At 45.0% G+C, this 24,476-nt stretch overlaps 1 protein-coding gene across 1 annotated transcript; it reads right to left on the bottom strand.

The window, feature by feature from the left end:
• Positions 1-734: 734 nt before the first annotated feature.
• On the bottom strand, positions 735-2,883 carry Pnrc2 (proline rich nuclear receptor coactivator 2). The gene is made up of 3 exons (XM_076861048.2): positions 2,695-2,883; positions 1,673-1,878; positions 735-1,317 (listed from the first exon to the last, which is right to left on the bottom strand). The coding sequence occupies exon 3, from the start codon at positions 1,297-1,299 to the stop codon at positions 880-882; it is 420 nt and encodes a 139-aa protein (XP_076717163.1). The 5' UTR covers positions 1,300-1,317; positions 1,673-1,878; positions 2,695-2,883; the 3' UTR covers positions 735-879.
• Positions 2,884-24,476: the final 21,593 nt, after the last annotated feature.

Below are 24,476 nucleotides of genomic sequence, written 5' to 3' on the forward strand. Positions count from 1 at the left end.
TTTAAAATTAGGCCATAGTATAAAAAAACAGTCCATGGTCTTACATTCAGCAAATTCATACTAAAATATTCTATTTTTGTAGGCCAAGAAGACTTTACATATGCTACAAGTTTATTACATGTATTTACATGGCTCTTCTCCCCTAGGTACTTTGAAATTTCACATTATACAACTCCCACTTTAAGCTTTGCAGGCATATGAGGCCAGATCACTGTCAGAATAGCTTTGCAGTTCTGTAATACAAAAAAAAAGTATTTTTTGAAAGCTATCAAGTGCTCAATACTTTTTCTATAAAAAATGGTTGCATCTATTGGCAGACACCTATCCATTGCGATTTAAGAAACAGGGCACCTTATACTGTGCTTCATTCTAATAAACCCCAAGTGCCCTTTACACATTCATCACTGTGCAATTTAGTAAAATACAACTATTAAAAATTCACATTCTCTCTTGGCAGTGCATTATGTTGTTGGCGTGTTACTAGTTTGGCTTTTTGGGACATTAAACTTTCAAATGTCCACCTAGTTTTCAATCCTTGTCTCAGCTAGATGCTTAATCTGATTCACTACAAGTAAATTATCCATGAATCTTTTACAATATTCCCCGAATAAAAATATAAAAAGTTGATTCCTTTACCATTATAAACTTGATTGAATAGTTTTTATCAAGTTCAATTATTTTAAGTTGCACTGATAACCACCATTATATTACAGTGCACACAATATGTAAAACAATTGAGATGAAATTTGATTAATATTCATACATCAATAAGTAGTTTTACACAAATTGGTTAACTCCCTAGTGAATCTGTAATTTGTTTCAGACCAACTGACAACTTTTTATAAACTAAATTTAAACATTAGTACTTTATATCGTATTTTACACTTGGACTTTAAGTAAGGTTTTAAGTTGAAATGTCATTATTTCCTTGTCTGAAGGATTAAAGTTCACAGGAACCCAGTGGCTTGGTGGTTTAGGAAGAACACTTGGTGATGGTGGCTCGCTAAATTTGGCTCCAGCATAGTTCTGATTAACTTGAGACTTAAAAAGTAGGGTGGGACTTGATAAGCTAGCATTCCAATTTGGATTACTTGGAAAATTTTTGTTCTTCCCCCCATTTTGCATGGCCTGCCATGCAGCTGCTGATGAGTTATAACCATGTCCTCTTTCTTTTTTCTTATGAACAATTTTCATCTGGGAATTCTGATCCTTGGTCTTCTGTCTATTAAGCTGCTGTTGGTTCTTACTACCATTTCTAGACTGGGGGGCTGGAATGTTATACCTCTCTCCACCACCCATCTTCAGCTTCTTTGTCACCTGTAAGTGAAAACAAATACCGAGTCAAAGTTCAGTAAGAAAAGTTCAAACGCTAAGAAGTATCTTCAAGCTCTTTTAACTCCAGAAATCTTGGGAAGGATTGAAAATGGGTAAAACATGCTTAAGGGGATGTTACAAAAGAGATTACACCTTTTGCATTAATTGGTCCTCTGGGTTGTACTTCCACTGTTTTTAACTCAAAAATTAAAGCAAGCAATACCACGTTATTATATGCACATCCTTTCCTAAGAAGGATGAGCTTACCCACAAATCAGTATGAAAACCTGTTCAAAAAGTATGGTTTAGGATGGGTTCATCATAAAACGTTTGCTCCATTATGATGTGAGCTTTATACCTTTCAGTCTGCTTTTCCGATTGCAGGATTTCCACTACCTGTCCTCTTCCTTGCTGCCAAGCCCAAGATAATAGGTGTTGTTTTCTGACGGATCCTTTCCTTTGTCTCAATACAGAAGTTTTCATGGGCCAATCTGCTGAGTTCAGCCTAGGAGCTGAGGCCAACATCTGAGTCTCCTCAGCACACAAGTTTGAGAGAAGTCCTAGCTAGAAAAGTAAAGATTACTTGATTACTTCAATTCAAAAAAACAAGAGAACGTGATCATTTAAATTCACTAAACAAATTGTTTAAAAGAATGCTACTTCGTTAACAAAAAGTTTTCAAGAAAATAATCTCAGAAAATGGTTTTCTTCATTTTAAAAACTCAGAAATTTTATAAGTGTTGGTGCAAGTTCACGACCTTTTGTTTTTATCATCTTCCCAGAGAAGATTCACTCACGTATTTGTACCAAAATGTTTAGAGTGGCGTTGGCCACAGCAGGACATGCTCACGGGCGATTTTTCTCAAGACCATGCTTCTGAAGTTCCCTCGGGCTGGCCTGGCGCTGCGAGGCCCGGGCTCCCTCCCCGCACCGCAGGAAATAACCGAGTCCCAGTCCCAGTCCCAGTCCCTGACACCACCCAGCCGCCCCTCCGTCACCGTCCGCACCATGCAAACAAGGTGCTTCCTTTGGCCATCACTGCCATAACTAGTTTTCAAGTCACGACGTAAATTCACACACGTACACACGCGAGTCCACCAACAGCTGACCCGCGCTTCACTTCCGTGTGGCGGTCCGGGAACCAAGTTACCAAACCGCCCCTTCGTTCCACCAGGGTGCCAGGGCCTCCCAGTTCTAATGACCTACATAAACTACAGTTCCGGACAGGGTCACTCCCGGCTGCGGCCCGCTCGGCCGGGCGGGGGGCTGCCCCCGAGCCCGCGGGTCCCCTCAGGGTCCGCGCCGCCCGGCTCGCTCCCCGTCTCGGTCCCCAACAATGGGGAGCCCGGCGGCCAACATGGCCGCGCCGCCGCCACTCACCGACTTCAAGCTCGGACTGCGGCGGGTCCCTCTCGCCGTCGAGGCCTCCCTCCCTTTCCAGGGAGATATGAGGCAAGGATCGAACAAAGCCCACGAGCGCCGACGAGCTGGCTGCTGACCACCCTACGTCTGAGAGCCGACCTCCTTCTGCCTCTACCAACAAAATGGAGGTGGCGGCGAGCGCAGAAGCGGGGCCGGAGCTCTGCGGCCAATCGGCGCGCGGCGGCGCGGGGCCCGGCCAATGAGGAGCGGGCCGCCGCCTGTTGCTGGGGCAGGCCGGGGGCGAAGGCGGGGAGGCTGTTGTGAGGGTTTGAAATCCTCCGGGAGGAGCATGTCGGGAGTAACTGCCCGGCCGCGGCGGCCTCCGCGCGTGGGACCCGGGCCGCTGGCTTCCCCCGGGCGCAGCCGCCTCCCGGAGGGCCGCGGGAAGGGATGTTGCTCCGGAGCCGAGTCCCCGCGTCGCGGAGGGACTAACATAGGCGGGAGACATTCAGAAAGCCGGCCCCTGCGGCCGGCACCCACCGCCCCTCCTGTCCCGCGGTTCCTGCGCGTCCCGAAGCCCGCGGCGCCGGGGCGTGCGGAGGCGTTGGTGACGCGGAATTGTGCCCTTCACTTCCTCCCGCGGGTCCCCGAGGGTCCGGCCCGATCAGAGCCCTCGTCTCACTGCCCTGCGAGGCCCGCGGCTGTCCCGCCGCACTCATCTGGGGCGACCCCGGGGGTCCTTCTGAGCTCCGCGCTGGAACTGCGCTCAGAAAACCGCCGAGGCCAAGTTACTGAGAGTGCCACCAGCTGTGGGAGGGTGACGGCTGCGCCCTCGTGACCTACGCTGCCTCTTTTTTTGTAGTGAAAAAGAGGGAGAAAGAAAATATTACGTTGATATGCCAGCAAGGTGCCGGGAAGGGCAGAGGGCAACTTGTTTGTGATGAATTTATAAGTAACCCAAAGTGAACACTTAATCTCCACGAATACGAACAGTTTTGGGGTGAATGGTCCAAAATTAACCTCACCACCTTATAATTCGTTTGTGAGGGGATGTGAGAACACGCGTATCTAGATAGAACTACAGCTTTGTTTTTTGTTTTTTAACAGAATTTATTGGTACTGACTTATAAATTCCTCCCCACCTCGCAATCTAACCCAAACCCCTATATTCTAGCCATGGCCTTTAAGAAAAGTTACTGCATCTCTAATGATGAAATTTATTAATGTAATTTGGTAAGGACAAGATATTTTTGAGATATTTTAAGGGAATTTCTGGTGTTAATCATATTCAAATAAGATATAAACCGCAAAGCAACTACTATTTTAGTGAAAGTGTAATCTGTTTCTCCCCAATTCAAGAAGCTTGCTTAGACATCCGGCCAGATAACCAGCTTATATTTAAATAGTTTCAAGACTAACATTGGCCAGCTGTGAAGGCGCACACCTGTAATCCCAGTGACTCCGGAGGCTGAGGCAGCAGGATCCCAAATTCAAAGCCAGCCTCAGCAGTTTAGCAAGACCCTGTCTCAAAATTGGGGGAAAAAAAAAAAAAATCATAAAAAGCCCTTACAACATTTTTAGCATAATATTTTTTTATAAAGTGGTTAGTCTGGTTTCAGTGTGAGTACTTTATTTTTCTAAGTCTTTTTTACTCAAGTATCTCTCAAATGTATCCCCATATACACAATCCTGCCCTTTCTACCATCCATTGATCTGATTGTGATCTATTGATCTATTCTTTTTTAAAATACTGAGTGACTCCAAATTGTAATACAGAATAAAACCTAAACATTTAGAAAATTATTCAGGTCTGTTGCCATCCAGAATAAGTCTATCACCTCTTCAATCACCTCTGAATATTACATGCATGAACACACGTGTAACACATTGGCATCTTATAAACACGTATCAGACTTACTCTGCTTCCTGTCCTTGGCCAGATTTTTTTGTTTATGCCATTTCTTTCACTTCTCACTTTTAGGTATGTGCTGTTTTGATCACTATAACATAAGAAGAAACTGGGGCTCAGACACTTTAAAACTGAAAGCCACACACTAAGACTCCAGAGCCCAGGTTCCATATTCCCTGTAGAATCTGTCTTCCCAGCACCTAAAAGGTGCTTTGTGGCCAGCCCAGAAGAACTGACAGTTGCCTGGCAGCCAAAGTCAACTGGGTAGAATGAAGTCTCCATCCTGCCATCTGGCTGAACCAGGTGCTCTGCCACAAGGTCAAAGTCAGATGGCCCTCAGGAGATCATTGTCAAGGATTTTAACATGTCCCACTTTCCTAGCATCTTCTCAATTAGCTCCAGCTCATTCTTTAATATTTCAGGTACCCACAATAGCTCAGAGCTGAAGAGATGGCAGAAAAATAATACCCTCTTCAGGACATCCAATATAGCCTCTGCCTGTCCCCTGCTGCTCTCTAAAATCAGTTCCACCAACACAATCCAATTAGTGGTTCTCAGTTCAAATAGGAAAACATACAGCCTCGGGGTGTAGATCATCAATACTGAGAGCTAAATGCAGAATAAATATGCATGTTTAATACAAAACATTTATTTAGCAAAGATTTATCTCAAGCCTCCTTTGTGCCAGGCCCTCTGCCAAGCCCTGGGGACACCACAGTAAATGAGGCTCCACTGGGTCCTAAAGGGGATCAAAAGCTGCTCCCTTAACTCTTATTTACCAGAGAGGGAAGCTGGCCTGGGAATTGATTTCCTCTATTCTTCCCTGAGAATCAAGCACAGGCAATGCGAACAGTAAACACGGAAATCAACCTGCTAACTTGGAATTAGAGTTAGCAGGTTGGAATTAGAAGTTAACCTGCTAATGCTAAGGAGGTGCAGGTTATAGACATTGTGACCTCTGCCCCCATGGAACAGAGTTAAAAGGAAGGGACTCACGTACTTGATAAAATTTTTCATAGGAGAATCTGTTGTGATTATGTATCAGTGGGAGTCAAAATCAGTGAAACTATCACATCAACATTACCTAGTCTGTAAGTAGAAGCCGGACTCAAAGGGGCTGGGGCTGGGGCTGGGGCTCAGTGGAAGAGCACTTGCCTTGAACATGCAAGGCACTGGGTTCCATCCTCAGCACCACATAAAAATAAATAAACAGAATGAAGGTATTACATCCAACTACGAAAGAAAGAAAGAGAAAGAAAGAAAGAAAGAAAGAAAGAAAGAAAGAAAGAAAGAAAGAAAGAAAAGAAAAGAAAAAGAAAGAAAGAAAAACAAAAAAGTCGGACACAAAGAAATTGTTTCTAAAAGTGCAGCTTTGGAGGATGGGCAAGTTGCAGGCTGAAGCAAGTTGCAATGTTTGTTATTTGAGACACCACGTGTGCCAGGTTGTCACACCTTGGTATCTGATCTCTGGTCAGGCTAACCAGCTTTCAGGCTAGGTCATTTCCCTGTGAGTGTGTCTATTTCAAAATAAAGGCTGGTTTGGTCCTTTTTCTTCCTCAAACTCATCTATGAATTTTGAGTGTCAACTTGAATGATTGCAAGTCTGTCAGCTGATGGCTTATTTCAGTTAGAAGCAGCAAATTCTTGGAATCTGCCAAAGGGTAAAATGGAACACCTGCCCCATATTTGGATGAGCTTCAGGGCTTGGGTTCTGTTGCCAAACTGGTATCAAAACACACATTCCTCCCCACATTACAAGTTTGTTTCCTGGGGAAGCATCTGTGGCTCCCTTCTATAAGCTCACTTACTGGAGAAGTTACAAATCTGTTGTCGGCCATGACAATCATCTCAGTCCAATTACTCCATGGGACACAGGAAGTCTGTGTTCACCTCCCATACTTCCTGTGACTCTGACCCAGGAGTTCAACATTCAAGATCTTCAAAGGATTCTGAGGCTCAAACACCATCCCAGAATATCAGAATCCTTGGGGATGTGCGCATGGGTATTTTAAGTCACTACTCCCAATGTTTTGTTCTAGTTGCAAACTGCTACTCTAAGCTTTTCTAAGGGTAATTTGTACAGTGCTGCATGTATGACAAAGTACCTCTTCTGTAATTCTCAAACAACAAGAGAGTGACAAAATAGCTCCTGAACATCCTGGGTTATTTAGACTATCCCCCACCCCGTTTGCTGGAAATTGATCACAGGGGAACTCTACCCCTGAGCTATATCCCCAGTCCTTTTTAGACAGAATGTCACTAATGTCACTACCCAGGCTGGCCTCTTGCCTCAGCCTCCCAGGTCACTGGGATAACCACCGAGCCTGGTTTAGATTTGCATTGAAAAGTGTTAATCACAGAGGTGAACTCCCAGGCTCTGCATCAGGCTCCTTGCTAGTCTGTTGTCTCAGCTGTTCATTTTTTGACCCACTTCTGATTCTGAGCATCTAGCCCTTCAGACCAGAAGCTAGGTGAGCCCAGAGTTGGGCAGTAAACTTAAGAAGAATGACCAAGAAAAACTGAGACTGGCAACTAAGTTGGTAGATGAAATTTGGAACATACCAAGGGACAAAAATGGAATAGAGGAGTCATCTACTTATGTGTAAGACTGTGACAATGCCTGTCTCCCACCTGTTCATACCTACGGCATGAAGGAGGACACCTGCAATCCCCAGCGCAGGAATAAAGGGGCAGGGCTGGGTATGCAGCTCAGTGACACACACTTGCCTAGCATATGTGAGATCCTGGGTTCCATCCCCAGCACCGAAAATTTTAAAAGGTAAATTAAGAAAAGAAGAAAAATAAAAATGGGAGGCACCAAAGAGAATCAAGAAGATGCGAAACCACTCAAGCTACCAGTGTTTGCTCAGCATCCATCTCTGAATTCTTGGAAACATATTTGCTTATCACTTTCTACTTAATATTGTAATATCCCCTGTGCTTTTAATCTGTTCTCAATCTACACCTTTAAAGTGCTTTCATATCCATTATTTTATTCTGTCCAACTGGTAACTCTACCCAATAGAATGACTGCTATTCTACAGATGAAGAAACCGAGGCTCAGAGATTCTTTTTTTTTTTATTGTATTTTAGTTGTAGATGAACACAATATCTTTCATTTTATTTTTATTTATTTTTGTGCGGTGCTAAGGATTGAACCCAGGATCTCACATGTGCTAGCGAGTGCTCCACAACCCCAGCTCCTCAGAGATTCTGGTTGAAGTCTGCAGCAAGATCTTGTATTTTAAACATTTTCATTAAAGTTTTGCCTTGTTAAATAACACTTTAACTATAAAAAGGCAGATAAAAAATAACATAAAACTTACTCAACATATCATCTTCCAGATATAACCATGGTTAACTTTTGGGTGTTGGGGGGGTGACAGAGGGATACTGGACAGCCATCCAAGGGCCTCATCATGAACCCCACCACTAGATGCACCTCTAGCCCCATTGTTGGTGATTTGAAGTAATGTTCCTCCAGCATTTTTTCTGTGCTTGAAGTGGCACCCCCTTTCTCCACAGAAAAGCCGGCTTCACCATGGCTGATTTTAGGACTGTTAGCAAAAGAGTCTCTGAGAAAGAGTTCAATGTAGATAAACTTCCTATTTTCATGTCGCCACTGGCCGAGAAGATACCAGCGCTCCAGGGGCTGGACACCCCCTTACTAGTTTTTCACAAACATATCCAGTATAGTACTTTGTAGAAATGTGCAAACAAGGCCTCTGGCCTTGAGCTGGGCTTCACAGAGATGTCTACATTTTTAAGATAAGTTACAACTGGGCCCATGGTAATAGCTGGCAGGGGGAGGAAAGAAAGGGGAGAAGAAGCTCTCCCCTTCTCAGGTGTTGTCCTTGAAGAGTTAACTTGCCCAGAACAGTGAAAGAAAAAGCTGCTTTTATGTGAACTTCTGCAGACTGTGAACTTCTGAACCCCTCCCCTTACATGCTGGGAATAAAACTCTGAAACTACCTGAACTCAGGGTTCAGGGGATTAATTGATTACAGCAAAAGCTGTGCCCTCTGAGCCTGGCTGCAGCCAAATAAAAGTTGTTTCCTGCTATCTTCTATGCCTTGCCTTGTTTGTCCCTAACAACATGCTGAGAGGCAGCATCAAAAGTGTTGATTGAACTCTGAAGCCTGTTCAGGATCCAGTCTTAGCTCTAGTTTCCTAACATGTAACTTCTCTATGATTCAATTGTCTTATCTGTGAAGGGGGCATAAAAACAATACCTAGCACTGAGTACCATTTAGTGTAAGGATGAACTAAATCAACCTCACTTAAGTACTCACAAGATGCCTAGCACATAGAAATCCCTGGATTACTGAATTTTTTTTTCTCTTTACAAAAATGATAAGAGCTGGGTGCGGTGACACTTGCCTGTAATAACGTGGCTTGGGAGGCCAAGGCAGGAGGATCGAAAGTTCAAAGCCAGACTCAGCAAAAGCAAGATACTGGGGCTGGAGATGTGGCTCAAGCGGTAGCGCGCTCGCCTGGCATGCGTGCGGCCCGGGTTCGATCCTCAGCACCACATACAAACAAAGTGTTGTGTCCGCCAAATATTAATAAATAAATAAAGTCAATTGTTTAAAAAAAAAAAAAAAAAAAAAAAAAAAAAAAAAAGCAAGATACTAAGCAACTCAGTGAGACCCTGTCTCTAAATAAAACACAAAATAAGGCTGGGGATGTGACTCAGTGGTCGAGTGCCCCTGAGTTCAATCTTCGGTACCAAAAAAAAAAAAAAAAAAAGAAGAAGAAGAAGATAATAAATGGTATGTATTGTTTGTTACTTGTTTTTGTTCACTTTTGAAGCTCAATGTATTGTGAACGTTTCCATGTATACATATGTATGTGGTTGTGCACAGAACTTTCTGTTATGATTATCTGTTATTCATTTTATTATCTTCCACTATTCCAATTTTTGCTATTACATGCTAAGTGAAATATCCGTGTAGATAAATCTTCATTTCTTTTTGTTGTTGCTGTTATTTTATATTATTTTATTTTTAGTTAATTTTTTGTTGTAATTTGTCATACATGACAGCAGATGCATTTCGATTCATAGTACACAAATGGAGCACAATTTTTCATTTCTCTGATTCTACACAAAGTAGAAATCTTCATTTTTTAAAATAAATTTCCTTTAAACAAATTCCCAAAGGTGACATTACTAGGTCACAAGGTAAGTAGATAAGGAGGTAGGATTTTGATAACTATTACCCAAATATGTCTTCTTCTAGAGACTACCTATCCACAGAGGTCCCCATCATCTGGGTATAAATCATGTCCCCGTTTCTGGCTTTGAGGATGCTTTTCCCCTCCTTGTTATTTATTACTGCTTCTCTGACATTGGATCTGTAAGAGAAGTTGGTGAATGCGTGTTAGCCCGGCGTGGGGATGCATACCTGTAATCCCAGCTATTTGGGAGGCTGAGGCAGAGAATCTCAAATTCAAGGTCACCCTGGGCAACTTAGACCCTGTCTCAAAATAAAAATTTAAAAGGGCTGGGGATGTAGCTTGGTGGAACAGTGCTTGTGCAAGGCCCTGTGTATAGTCAGCCCCAGCACCCCCTCCCCACACACACTCACAAGATCATGTTATACATGGTCCTTTTATAAAATATGCCTGTGGGACAAATCTTTCTTCAGGGTAACATGGAGCTAATAATGGCTACTTACTTATCACAGTTGACAGCTTTCATAGCTGTCAATTTGGCAGTTAATGAGCCACAAACATCTGGAATTTTCCACTGACTCAGGCAGGCCAGTGTTTGTCCTCTGGCTCATTGCTTGCGTTTGGGAAGAGGCTGTGAATCAAGCTTTCATGGCCCAATGGCCTGTATTTTGTCATAGCAGAAACAAAACAAAACATATTGAGGGAGCTTTGTAGATGATTAAAAGCACTCAGTCTAGTAGACACCATGGTGTGATCTCCACCCTGGGGAGTTTCCATCAGCCAACAGCTTCTAACAAACCGGGAGGTGAAGGACAGTCTGATCTCTTGATTCCAGTTCACTGGGGAAGGAGTTTTACCTGTCTCTTTGCCTTTGACCGGCATGTCTTTACTTTGTTATAACTGTTATTTATGCAATTCATAAGTACCGTCTTCCACATATTACAAAGTCTGCTCGTTAGATAACAGCAGTAAGTACCCAGCACTTTACTAGGGGCAAGACTAAGCAACTTGTGTGCATTCTTACCTCATTCTCGCCACACCCCCCTGAGCTCAGCCGTATTGTTCTCCTCATTTAACAGATGACAAAACTGAGGTTCAGAGTGGTAGTTTCAGTGATTTACCCAATGTTATGGTTTAGATCTGAGGTGTCCACTAAAGCCTCGTGAGACGATGAAGAACACTCAGAGGTGAAATGATTGGTTTATGAGAACCTTAACCCAATCAGTGAATTGATCCACTGGGAGAGATAGACTGAGTGGAAACAGAAGGCAGGTAGGGTGTGTCTGAAGGAGGTGGGTCCCTGGGGGCAGGCCTTTGGGGTACCCGTATTTTGTCTGGGTAGAGGGAGCCGTCTCTCTCGTCTCTCTCTCTGCTTCCTGATCATCATGTGAGCCACTTCTCACCACCACATTCTTTTGCCATGATGTTCTGCCTCACCTCGAGCCGAGGGATGGAGCCAGCTGTCTAGGGACTGAGATCTCTGAAACTGTAGCCCTAAAATAAACTTTTCTTCCTCTAATTGTCCTTGACAGCTCTTTTGGTCACAATGGTGAGAAAGCGGACTAAAACACCCCAAATCACCCTTTCTCTCTTCCCCTCTCTCTCTTTCCTTCTCTTTTTTTTTTCTCTTGATTCAGGGTCTCACTGTGCTGCCCAGGCTAGCCTGGAAGCCTGGACGCAAGGGATCCTCCCACCTTAGCCTCATGAGTAGCGGGGACTAGAGACACACGCCCCTGTACCCGGCTGTGATACTGAAATTTTTAACCTTTCTGCTGCCTGAGCACAATCTTCAGAGTCACATGGCTCAGAGACGCCCAGAACACAGCTGGCTCTGGAATGAGCGAGCCGTCCTCTGGGTCCAGGTTCTCATCAGCCCAGTACACATGTATGTCATTGCAATCAGAAAGGAGTAAAGGCCAGTCCCCATGGCTCACGCGTCAATGATTTGGGAGGCTGCAGCAGGAAGATCACAAGTTGGAGACCAGACTGGGCAACTTCATGAGATCCTGTCTCAAAATTTTAAAAAGTTAAATTAAAAAGACTGGGGGTATGGCTCAGTGGTAGAATACCCCTGAGTTCAATCCCCTGTACCACCAAAAAAAAAAAGATAAGGGAGCCTATAACTATGGTCTGCATGTCCATCTTTAGCCAGTACCACACTGTTTTGATTATTGTAGTTTATAATAATTTTGAAATCAGGAAATAGGGGATCTCCAACTTCGGTCTTCTTTTTCAAGATTGTTCTGGCAATTTGGAGTCCCTGACATTCTATCACTTTTGCTAGACTGTATTTGCTAGAAGTTAGTCACTAGGTCCACTCCATACTCAAAAAGGGATTTCTTTCACAAAGGATGTGAGTCCCAGGAGATGGGGACCACTGAGAGACATTTCAGAGGCTACCTACCACTGAGCTAACATTTACTGGTGATTCAACATACTGAATCATATAGATACACACTCAGGTAATCCTCACAACAACCCCATGAATCTGGAACGATTGTTATGCCTAGTTAGTCATAGAGGATATTGAAACCTAAAGAGATTTGACTATTTACCTACAGCCTTGCACCTGCAAAATGATAACACTGGGGTTCAAACCCAGTCTGCCCAACTCCAAAGCTGTATTTTTGCCAGGCACAGCGGGGCACTGTAGTAGACTCAGCTGCTTAGAAGGCTGAGGCAGGAGGATCACTGGAGCCCAGGAGTTCAAGGCCAACCTGGGTAGCATAGGGAGACCTTGTCTCCAAAAAAACAAAACAAAAAACTCTGCTTTTTAACTATGGCACACATAGCTGCTGTTCAATATGCCAGATGAATGTGAAAGGTGGTTCGTTATAATTTAGAGCTTTGCTATACCTTTTGCAAAAGTCTCAGTTTACTGCTCGAAAGTACAATGAGCTCCTTCTGGGGAACGTTAGTCGAATGGATTGGAGAAATCCCTCTACTTTGGTTCAGTGTCAACTTCTGGAAGGTTGCTACCCACTGTGGAAAAGGAAGACAAAGTCACCCACACAAGCACACTGGAACTATTTATGTTGTGGGGGAGGGGCTTCCATAAGAAGGGCCTCAGTCTGAAGGAAGCTTCTGGACCTAATTGCATGGGCAGCTGCCTCCTAACTTCAAAATCTCACTCAAACTTCCCCACAGTTTCTGGGTCAGGTCACACAAGAGAACTTTGTGAAAACAAGTTTCAAATAACTCTCCCCTCCCCCTCTCCCCTCCAGTCAGAATCTGACACTTAGAAAGTGGGAAGCCTCCTTCCTCCCCAGGAATGTGTCAGGGAGGGTCCAAGGCAGGCGTCAAGGCTCTTTGCTTCTCTTTCTCCTCCTTCTTTGGTGACCACATCTGCAAACTCTCAAGAAAGAAAATGTTGAGTTGGATTTAAAGCCCCAAATAGAAAGCTTGCATTAAAAGTGTGTCGGGAATGTTGGGAATTTTTTAAATGTGTTTTTTAAAGGTGATCTTGTTTTCAATATGTTTTTATGAGCAGATATAATTGCCTTAGTGCTTCAACTTCAAAGAGGAATCTAGTCCATTTAAATGTTTTCCCTGAGCTCCAGTTGAGTTCTCAGCACTGGGTTAGACGTTAGCAAGGTTCAGAGGTGAATTAAGACATGGGTCTTGGGGCTGGGGACATAGCTCAGTAGGTAGAGGGCTTGCCTCACAAGCACAAGGCCCTCTGTTCAATCCCCAGCACCACAAAAAAAAAAAAAAAAAAAAAGACATGGGCCTTGCCTTTAAGGAATTTTGCCAGAAGGATTCAAAATAGGCCCTGCCCAGTACTGTATGGGAAATTCTGAGTAACCAAAAAATGTTTCCTCGCCTCTGCACACGGCCCTGCTTTCCTCTACAGAGCCTGTTCCCGGACTTGCACAATCTCTTTGGAGTTTCGACACTGGAGCTGGGGCCATGTGGTGTGGAGGGTGACACAGCCCAGGTTTGAATCCAGCTCTGCTGTTCAGAGGATGCATCTCTGGGGCAGCTTCCTCTTTGATAAAGTGTGTGGCCTTGATTGACTCCTTATGTCTGCCATGGACAGGTAACTGCAGTGTCAGTATGTGGGCCTGGCACCCGGTCCTGTGACGCTGCATCTCTTTTCACAGGGGAGGATGCTGGGAGGCAAGCACCCGGAGGACCAGGATTTTGTCTGCTGTACTCACTGCTCTGTCTCCAGCGCCTAGCACAATGCCCACCAGGAATGAGGAGGGTCTCAGTAAATATTTGTTGACTGAAAGAGACAGAATTTAGAAGTAAATGAATCAACTCCAGGGATTTCCCAGTCTTAGGTTTGGATTTCAGATCTCCTAATTGCTGGCTGAATAATGGAAAATAAGTCCAAGGACATTTTTCCTAAGCTGAAAGCTTAGGATAAAATCATTTAAAATCCCAGGTCTCAGCCAGAGTGAAAAAAGGAACCGGCACCTGATCCCCAGCACCCCCGCCATGGAGCAGCTGACCCCAATATAATAGCCCCAGGAAACTCCCTATGAGCATTCCTGTCCCACACCCCAATTCAATGAACCCCCCAAACTACTCTCCTGTCCCACCCTAAATGAAGCCTATATAACCCAGACCCTTGCTTCAGCCCTGCACCATTTTCTGCCCTGAAAATGAGCCATGCCAGATGTTCCACGAATTGACTCCTCCACCCCCCTGAACACTGAATGAAGAAAAGCTTGCTGATCTGAGGTTTGCTTCCTGTCTCTCACCTTGGTCGCATGTGCATCATTTGTGCTAACAAACAGCATTGGGTTAGTTGCATTATTTAACCTCTCTGAGACTCACTTCGTTCCTTCATCCATTCATGTATTCATTCAGCAAGTAATAGCTGAGCACCTGCTATGTACCAAGCACAGTTCTAGACACCAGAGGATACAGAAATGACTAAAACAGCCAGAGTCAGTGGGCCCAAGCTACTTGGGAGGCTGAGCCTCAGCACCTTAGCAAGAGCCTGTCTCAAAATAAAATAAAAGATAAAAAAGGGCTGGGGATATCTCTTCCTGGTAGAGCTCCCCTGAGTTCAGTCCCCAAAACAAAACAAACCAAGGTCACATGGCTGGACCGAGGCAGAGTCAGAGTTAGAACTTTTGCCTTGGTCAGGCACACTGCACTGGGGATTTGCAGTGCAGGAGAGAGGCTGGGCTCAACCCCAGAACAGCACCAGCAATAGGAACTCACAGCCAAGAAGCAGGGTAGGGGGTCAGTGGATGGAAAGTTGGTAAACTAATGTCGGGGGGCAGGGGGTTCTGGCTGAATTGGTCTCTCAGGATCCTGCTGCAGGCCAGGGTGCCAGACAGCACCCAGGCACGGAGGTGGAGGATGAAGAACCTGAGCTTCTTGGGTAATCTTGGCCGCGGTGGAGACAAACAGAGTTCCAGAAGCTCAGGCCTAGATGGAAAAGTTCACGGTATTCTGAGGACAGTTTGGTTGAGGACAGAATCTTTTTCCCTTCGTAGACTATGAAGTAAAACCATGAACTAATTCAAGCAACTTTCTTTTCCTGGATTTTTTTTTTTTTTTCTCTTCAAGATAAACCTGTCTGCAGCTCCTCTAGCCAACTCTGGTCAGGATTGCCCAGTCGCTTGGACCCTTGGGCATCTGTGCAGAGTGGAACCTGTAGCTGCCGAGTCCAGGTTGTTAGTCACCACTGACGCAGCCAGTCCAGCCCCAGGAAGCCTCCCTCTGACCCATTCCCCTCAGCACTGTGTGGGGACTTGGATTCTGGCCTCTCTGTTCAAGAAGTTTCTTTCTGCCACTCCCTTCCCTTTGGGCCAACTTTTGTCCCCAGCCCTAAGTCTCTTTATCCTCCCTCCACTTCTCTGAGTTCTTGCAGGGGTCAATGTGGGGGATATAAGGAAAAGCCACCCCTCCCGACGTCCAGGGGTGGTCACCCCTTGGGGGCTGCCTTCCCCTGTCCAGTTCTCTGTGTCCTGCTCATGGTACCAACTAGATGCCTGAACCTCCGAACACATCTTACACCTTTTTGTCTCCCCCCAGCACCCCAGCTGCCATAAATAAATACCCCCCAGCTAAAGGGCAGCAGTGAAAACGGATTGAAAAGTGGGCTGTGTGAAGGGCAGACTTCCTGAGGGAGGCAGAACCAGTCAGGCCTGGAAGAAGTCAAGGCCAAGTAGATTGGCAGAGGGCAGAGGGCAGAGGGCACTGCAAATGGAAGGTGGGGAGGTAGAAGTAAGGCAGATCAGAACCCCAGACCTAGAGAGGAGGCCCTCCAACAAGCACTTCCAAATTCCAGTTTGTGACCCTAGGTGAATAATAAAAATTATTTCTTTGGCCTGTAATCCCACAGACTCAGGAGACTGAGGCAGGAGAATCACAAATTTAATGCCAATCTGGTCAACATAAGTGAGACTCTGTCTCAAAATAATTTTTTTAAAAAGGGTTGGGGATGTAGCTCAGTGGTAGAACACCCCTGGGTTCAATCCCCAGCAGAAAAGGAAGGAAGGAAAGAAAGAAAGAATAAAAATATCAAGAAAGGGACTGGAGGGGCTGGGGATGTGGCTCAAGCGGTAGCACACTCGCCTGGCATGCCTGCGGCCCAGGTTCGATCCTCAGCACCACGTACAAACAAAGATGTTGTGTCCGCCGATAACTAAAAAATAAATATTAAAATTCTCTCTCTCTCTCTCTCTCTCTCTTTAAAAAAAAGGGGGGGGGCGGACTGGGGTTATGGCTCAATGGTAAAGCACTTGCCTAGTATGTGTGAGGCACTGGGTTTGATTCTCAGCATAACATATCAATAAATAAGCAAATAAATAAATGAATAATAAAGGTGCATCAACAACTAAAAATATATTTTAAAAAAATAGCAAGGAGGGGGGCTGGGGTTGTGGCTCAGTGGTAGAGTGCTTGTCTAGAACATGTGAGGCACTGGATTTGATCCTAGCACCACATAAAAATAAACAAATAAAATAAAGGTATTGTGTCCATCTATAACTAAAAATATTAAAAATAAAAAAATAGCAAGGAAAATATAGCCTATCCCACATGGTAAGACTATTGCAGTTTCATGAAATTGATGTTACAATTTTGCAGACAGTATATATATATATATATATATATATATATATATATATATATAAAATCATTACTAAAATGAATTTCATATAAAATTTTTTTGAAATTTTAATTTTTTTCCTTGATGAAAATTTTCTTAACTTCCTATTGAACCCAGCCTGTTCATTCTGTAGACAGGGGACTGGGCCTCAGAGGCAGGGTTAGGAAAGCCTAACTCTAGGGCAAGGATCACCTGGGTCTCTCCCAGGATTCTCTCTCCATTCCCTCCCACCTTTCTGCACTAAGGGAACAGATAAGAGTGATCTCTTAAATACTATGACTTTTATTACTTATTTTTTTTAACTGTTTAAGGATACTCAGCATCTATTCATTCAACAAATATGTTCTGAGATCCTATCAAAGTTTGGATATTTGTGCCACGTACTGGGTAGGATGGAACTTTCAACAGTGATACAGGACTTACTGCCTGACATTTAGTTTTCCTTTGGTTTAATCATTAATTATTTAACTTAATTTATTTAACGTATTTAATTATTTAATTTGGTTTTAATTCTTTTGATTTAATTTGGTTTAATTAAGTCTTTGTTCAGATTGGGAATGCTAAGGAAAAATTACTCTCACTTTCTTTTTTTTTTTTTTTTTAATGATAAGGAAGTACTTGGAACATAGCCCAGTGGTAGAGCGCTTGCCTAGCATGTGCAAGGCCCTGGGTTTGCTCCTCAGCATTATAAGAAGGAGAAGAAAAGGAGGAAAAAGAAGAAGGAAGAGGAGGAGGAGGAGGAGGAGGAGGAGGAAGAGACTTTGTGGAAGGCTGTTGTAGTAGCAGAAAGACATTGGGGCTCAATTTTGAATACAGCAAGGAACTAGTGGGGGTTCATAGCTAAGGAGCAGAGTGAGGGATCAGTGGATGGAATTCACTAGCAGGAGACATCAGGGGTTGGGGACTCTTGCTAAAGACAGGCCAAGGATTTCTACATCAAAGGAGGGGCTTGAAGAACATGATACATGGTGGGGAGATTGGTATAGAAAGTGCAATCCTTGTTCCTGGTACAGATCCAATAGCGAGGACAAGGTTTTGGGGGGAAAAAAAGAGAAGGAAGTTTTTATTGATTTGCTAGCAAAGGAGAAGGCAGCAGGCTCACGTCTCAGAGGCTGTGATTCTTTCTGGAACAACAGTGGGTTTTTAAACATACAAAGATAAAAAGCTCCAAGTGTGCCTATCAGGAGTCATAATTGTCATCTAGAGAGTCGCCTCTGCTGGTACCAGCCCCCAGGTCTGAACTTCTTCATTCCTGAGGTTAGTGGGACAAAGGACAGATAACTCAGCCCAGGACAGAAAGATTGTTAATCTCTTTCCCCAAAGGTTAGAGACGGGGAGAGGGGAAAGAAAAAACAAAAAAATCACTTTAAAAATAAGCCACTAGTGATCAAGCAGCAGGTTTCTATTTAAAGCATGAAGCGGACCCTGTTCCAGATGGTTTAGCAGGATTCTTTGCTAAGATGGCTGGGGCCGGGCAGACCACGACAGGACAGAGCCAAAGTCCACACCCAGTTGAAAACACAAGGAGCCTAACCAAAGTAGAAGTGTCTGCATCTTATCTTATTTATCTTGTGTTTACATTAATCCCTGTTATCTATCTGGTGCTTTTTTTGACATTTAATTGCTAGACTGTATAAGTATTATGAAAACTGAGCTTTTCTTTAAGGACATTAAGTAACCCAGAAGAGAGGCCCAGACTCTTAGCCCTTGGGCTGTGTGGACTCTCATGGCCAGAACCTATTTTGAAAATCCAAATCCAATCTTCTGCAGGGATCCACTTCATGCTTTATTATTATTTTTTTTAATATTTATTTTTTAGTTTTTTGGCGGACACAACATCTTTGTCTGTATATGGTGCTAAGGATCGAACCCAGGACGCACGCATGCCAGGCGAGCGCGCTACCACTTGAGCCACATCCCCAGCCCCACTTCATGCTTTAAATATAAACCTTGCTTGATCACTAGCGGCTTATATTTTTTTTTAATAGTTTTTTTTTTTTTTTTTAGTTGTTGATACACATTTATTTTATTTACTTTATTTTTTACTGGGTTGGATGTGGTGCTGAGGATCCAACCCAGTGCCTCACACAGGCCAGGCAAGCGCTCTGCCACTGAGCCACAACCCCAGCCCACTAGTGGCTTATTTTAAAACTGACTTTGTTTTTTCCTTTCCCCTTTTCCCTCTCCTCCTCCCCAACTTTTGGGAAAACAAGGTTAACAATCTTTCTGTCCTGGGCTGAGTTTTCTGTGCTTTGTCTCACTAACCTCAGGAATGAAGACACCCAACCACAGTCCCTTTTGGAGGGCAGGGTGCTTTGTCCTGCTGTCTGAGCCCTGTGGTGAGAGTCCAAGCTGAGAGCCCCGTCTGTGCTCAGATCAGCCCACGGTGTTGTCCCTGGAGCTGACCGCAGGGCTGGCGGGGCAGGTTTCAGATCCTGGAAGCCCAAAGTCTGGCTCCACACTGGGGTTCCATGGCTCAGCTCTCCAGTGGATCTCCGCCACCATCTCTTCTCTCCTCGGCCCCCACCAGCAAACTAAGCCCTGAGCCCTGGGGCCCCCACCAGCAAACTAAGCCCTGAGCCCTGGGGCCTGAGCTCTGGCCAAGAGAGACACTGACAAAGCTGGCTGTGGCTAACCGCCCCTCCCCACCCGGTGCTGACTGACAACAGGAGCCAGTTTGGGTTTCTTCCTTATATTATTTTGAAATTTCCAAAGTGTTTATAATTATTACTTCCTTATGGGGAACCTTTATTTTCTGAAGCAGACCCCTTCAGTCTAGGGCTCACCATCTTGGCACTCTGCCAGGCCTCCCCTCCGGGAACTGTTTCTTTAATCTGCTGTCTTCCTACCCCCAACCCAGCTGACCCCATTTGGGGAACCTCTGGGTTGATAAGGATCCTTAACATCCTGGGTCGATCCCCAGCATGGCGAAATAAATAAGTAAATAAATACATCCTTAAGAAATATGCTGGGGCCAGGCATGGTGGCACATGCCTGAAATCCCAGGGACTTAGGATGCTGAGGCAGGAGGATCACAAGTTCAAGGCCGGCTTCAGCAATTTAGTGAGATCCTGTCTCAAAAAAAAAAAAAAAAAAAGGACTGGGGACATAGCTCAATGGTAAAGCACCCCTGGGTTCAAACCCAAGTACCAAAAAAAGAAAAAAAAAAGTTCTGTGAGCATTCTCTGAAGTCATTAGAGCTCTTTTGAAAAAAATGCCATTTCTAATAACTTTATTATATTCCAACACGTAGGTATACCATGACTTATTAAATACATTAAGTAATTCTTCTCTTATTGGGCATTTAGGCTGTTTCCTGGTTCTCATTATCATAAATAATACCACTGTGAACATCTTTGGTCATACAATGAATTTCTTAATGAAGATTTCTGCCCATCGATTACTGATTCAATGCTAGGGACATGTTTAAAACCATTCACAAGAGTGACAATAACTATACACATTTTATCACACGACACCTACATTGCTCTTCGAAGTTTCCCAGACAAGGAAGCTGGGGCTCAGAGGGGTCAAGGTTGCACATGTCACATAGGGACAGGGGAGCTGGTTAGAAACGGGACTTTCAGGCCCATCTCAGGCCTTGCTCAGTCTGTGACTGAAAATCACCTTGTTCTCCAGGTGATTTTGATGATGTTGAACTCAGAACCCTTGACAGTCTCCAAGTTCCTCTTTCAAGGTCCAAGAAGTGAAGAGTGAAACGAAGCTGGATTGTCCCCAGCCAGCTCAGGGCGGCTGCAGGGTGAGTTCCCTCCCAGAGGCCCATCCCATGGACGCATGTACCCGGCCTCTTCTTGCTGGGTGCCTGTGGTCCCAGCTACTTGGGAAGCTGAGGCAGAGGATCACTTGCACCAGGAGTTCAAGGCCAGCTCCAGCAACTCAGTCACACACACACACACATAGACACACACACACACACACACACACACACACAGGGTCTTTCTCCCCTCTCACATACTCGCCAATATTCTTATTGTTTTCTTTTTCCTTTTTTCCTAATTGGATAAGTGAATCACCAACATTTTCAAAGTGCCTTGCCAGGCCTAGTGGTGGTATGTGCCTGTTGTCTCAGCTCCTTGGGAGGCTGAGACAGGAGGATAGCAAGTTCAAGGCCAGCCTGGGCAACATAGTGAGACTCAGCCTCATAAACAAACAACAACCACAAAATTGGCGTATGGAGCCCCCTGGAGAGGATCTGTAGCAAAAATATGTAAAGACACACAAATCCTTTTCCATAGAAACACCCCCACGAACATCTATGTTTAGTAAATCAAGATAACTAGGAGATGGAATGGAAAGAAGTTGGTCAAGGGACATAGCATTTCAGTTAGCAGGAATTAGTTCAAGACAGCTACTGTACACATGGTGACTGTGGGTTAAAAACAATGTGTGTTATGTTCTTGAAAATCACCCGGAGTTCCCCAATGGCTTGAGAGGCTGAGGAAGGAGGATCACAAGGTCAAAGCCAGCCTCAGCAATTTAGGGAGACCCTGTCTCAAATGTTGAAAAATTTAAAAATTAAAACATTTTTTAAAAGTGGGCTGGGGATGTGGCTCAGTGGCAAAGCGCTTGCCTAGCATGTGTGAGGCACTGGGTTCGATTCTTAGCACCGAATAAAAATAAATAAAAGCATGCTGTCCATCTACAACTACAAAAAGGAAAAAAAAAAAAAAAAAAAAAAGGATGGCAAGTACATGAGGAGATGCATATGTTAATTAGCTTAATTTAGCCATTCCATAATGTATATTTATTTCAAGAAATCATGCTGTACACAATGCTTCCTTTCTTAAAATAAAATTGTAATTACAAAAATTAATTCGTTTTTCAAAAGAGATAACAGTATAACAGGCATTTGTTTTGTTTTGGTCCTGGGGGTTGAAGCCAGAACCTCATGTATGCTGAGCACATGTTCTACCACTGAACCACATCCCCAGCCCTTTTTATTTATTTATTTATTTATTTTGAGACAGGATCTTGCTAAGTTGCTTAGGGCCTTGCTAAGTGCTGAGGCAGGCCTCACATTTGCGATCCTCCTTCCTCAGCCTCCCAAATCACTGGGATTAGAGGGGTGGCCACTATGCTCAGCTATATTCCAAGTTTCCCCTAGCAAGCTATCCCCTAGGGCTTGCAGCCTCATTTTTGTTTTATTTTCCCAAAATAATCCAGGCATCAATATCCACAGCGGACTTCCAAGGGGTCAGATGGCCCAGACATGAACAAGGCTGCTTCCTGATAGGTAAAGTAGACCTCCCAGGAACTGGCCGCACGCTGGGCCCCGCACAGTACAGACACATCCACTAGATGGCAGCGTCTCCCAGCACAAGGGCTAGTGAGGCTGGTTTCCTGCAGTGGACGCAACCAACTACTGGACCCTCACTGGCGAATGGACCAGGGAAAAGTCAAGAGGCTTCCTGTGTGGGCCCATCAGCCCTGCCAGGGCGCTCAGGGTCCTGGAGATCCTGCAGCACCCTCACCAGCCACACTGTCTAGCGCTGCCCAAGGTGGGTCTCAAGACCTGTGGCCTCATCCAGGACCTGGTTAGGGATACAGATTCTTTGGTCTCATCCCAGAGCATCAATCAGAATCTCTGGGGGCAGGGCCCCCAGAGTGTTTTAACTGGTCAGTCTCTGGTTGATTCAGTTGCTAATGGAAGTTTGAGAAGCACTTCTTATCTTCAACTTCCCCATTCTAGGAATGGGGAAACTGAGACCAGACAAAAAGAAATGACTGTCATAAGAAAACTTGACCATCCAAGGACTCAGGTTGGCTGTGTTCCTTCTTTCTTCCCTCGTTCTTTCCTTTGCTCATCCTGCACCCAGGCTGCCAGCGCACACTTCAGACTGTGATGGAGAGCGGGCGTTGGGGGTCCTCAACACTGTTCCTCAACACTGTTCCTCAGCTGGGGTGTAGGAGCAGGATCTTGGAGGCTGTTAGATCTCATCCCACTCATTCTGGTGTCTCCACTGTGCAGCTTCTACAGAAGTCAGACGGGGGCTGCAGGAGGACCCTAGTCCGTGTCTCCCAGCCTTCTTTGTTCTCTCTTGGCACGCCAGGGCTCTCTATCCCATTCCTCAATTCCTTGCTCTTGGTAGAGGCACAAGAGCTGAGGCTATCATAATGCACTCCCCCAAGGGGAGTTAATTTATCGAATTAAAAGTGCACCTAGCACTAGGTTTGCACCAAAGGGGCCAAGGCTAGGTCTGGAGCAGGGCTTCTCAACTTTGGCATAGTAACATTTTGAGTTGGGTGAGTCCTGGCTGTATCAGGGTTCCCTGCACACTGAATGATATTTAGCAGCATTTTTGGTCTCTGCCCACTAGACAGCAGTAGAACCCCCTACCAAAAATGTCTCTGAGCATGGCTAAATGCTCTGGGTAGAGTCACCAAGTAACTTTCAATTTCAGATAAACAAGGAAGAACTTTTCCTTTGGGGTTTTTGTTTTTGTTTTTGGCACTGGGGATTGAATCCAGGGACGCTTAACCATTAAGCCACATCCCCAGCTCTTTTTATTTTGAGACAGGGTCTTGCACTCAGGGGGTCTTGTTAAGTTGCTGACGCTGGCTTTGAACTTGTGATCCTCCTGCCCCAGCCTCCTGAGCCCCCGAGATTACAGGTGTGCACCACTGATCCCGGCGAAATTTGGTTTTCATTTGATCGCAGAGCATTTTGTTTTTGGTTTGGGGCACTGGGGATTGAACCCAGGGCCTCACACATACTAAGCATGTGCTGTACCACTGAGCAACACCTCCCAACCCCTCACATAGCATTTTTAAAAGATTTGACTTAGTACCTGATGTTCTAAAATTAAATTTGAAATATCTGGCAGTTGGGTACTTCAAGGCGGAGGAGCTGAGGTACCTGCTCACTTAGGCACCTGTCGTCCACTATTCCCCACAGTCCCCACCACTCCCTCTTGTCCCATGCCGGTACCCATCTCCCATTTATGGTATCTGCCTGGCCTCTGCAGGCATACACACTTCTAAGCTCTGGCCTCATAGGGGGAAGGTCCCGGAGTGAAAGGAATGTCCTTTTGGGTGAATTAGGTAAGGCTGGCCCATTATCCCCATTTTGCAGATGAAGAAACTGAGCTCTGGCAGGCTAAGTGACCTGCTCAGTGTCATGTCTTCCAGGCCAGATGGGAACCCAAGTCCCTCAACTCCACAGCGTGGGCACAGGCCCCACCCCGTCCAGAGTTCCTTGTGAAAAAGAACTCAACTACTGGGGCAAGAGCATTGTGGCACCAGGGACCCAGAGGGGAAGTGGTAACAGGGACGGAAGGACCTCCTCACACTCACTCATCTGTGAGAAGCACAAATGCAAGAAAAACCTGGCTGAGGGCAGCAGCTCAACAGGACCTCCGGACAGGACCCAGGACCAGGACTTGGGGGTGAGCAAAAACAAGCTCCCAGGGTTCAGCCACCAGCAAACGTGAGTCACGTTTTTAGCTGATTTATTTTAGACATCTTTCTCATCCCAGAAAGCCTGTGTTCTTGCCTTGCCCACTCCCTCCAGAATCAGAAGAAGCTGGGTGGGCCTGTCTGGGGCAGGGGTGAGGTCACCTCAGGATACCTACAGGGTTGGTGGGTCCTCTTCAGACAAAATCAAGAGTCAGCACGGACTTT

The sequence above is a fragment of the Callospermophilus lateralis genome, chromosome 7, assembly GCF_048772815.1.
Source record: "Callospermophilus lateralis isolate mCalLat2 chromosome 7, mCalLat2.hap1, whole genome shotgun sequence".
In the NCBI taxonomy this organism is placed as follows: Eukaryota; Metazoa; Chordata; class Mammalia; order Rodentia; family Sciuridae; genus Callospermophilus; species Callospermophilus lateralis.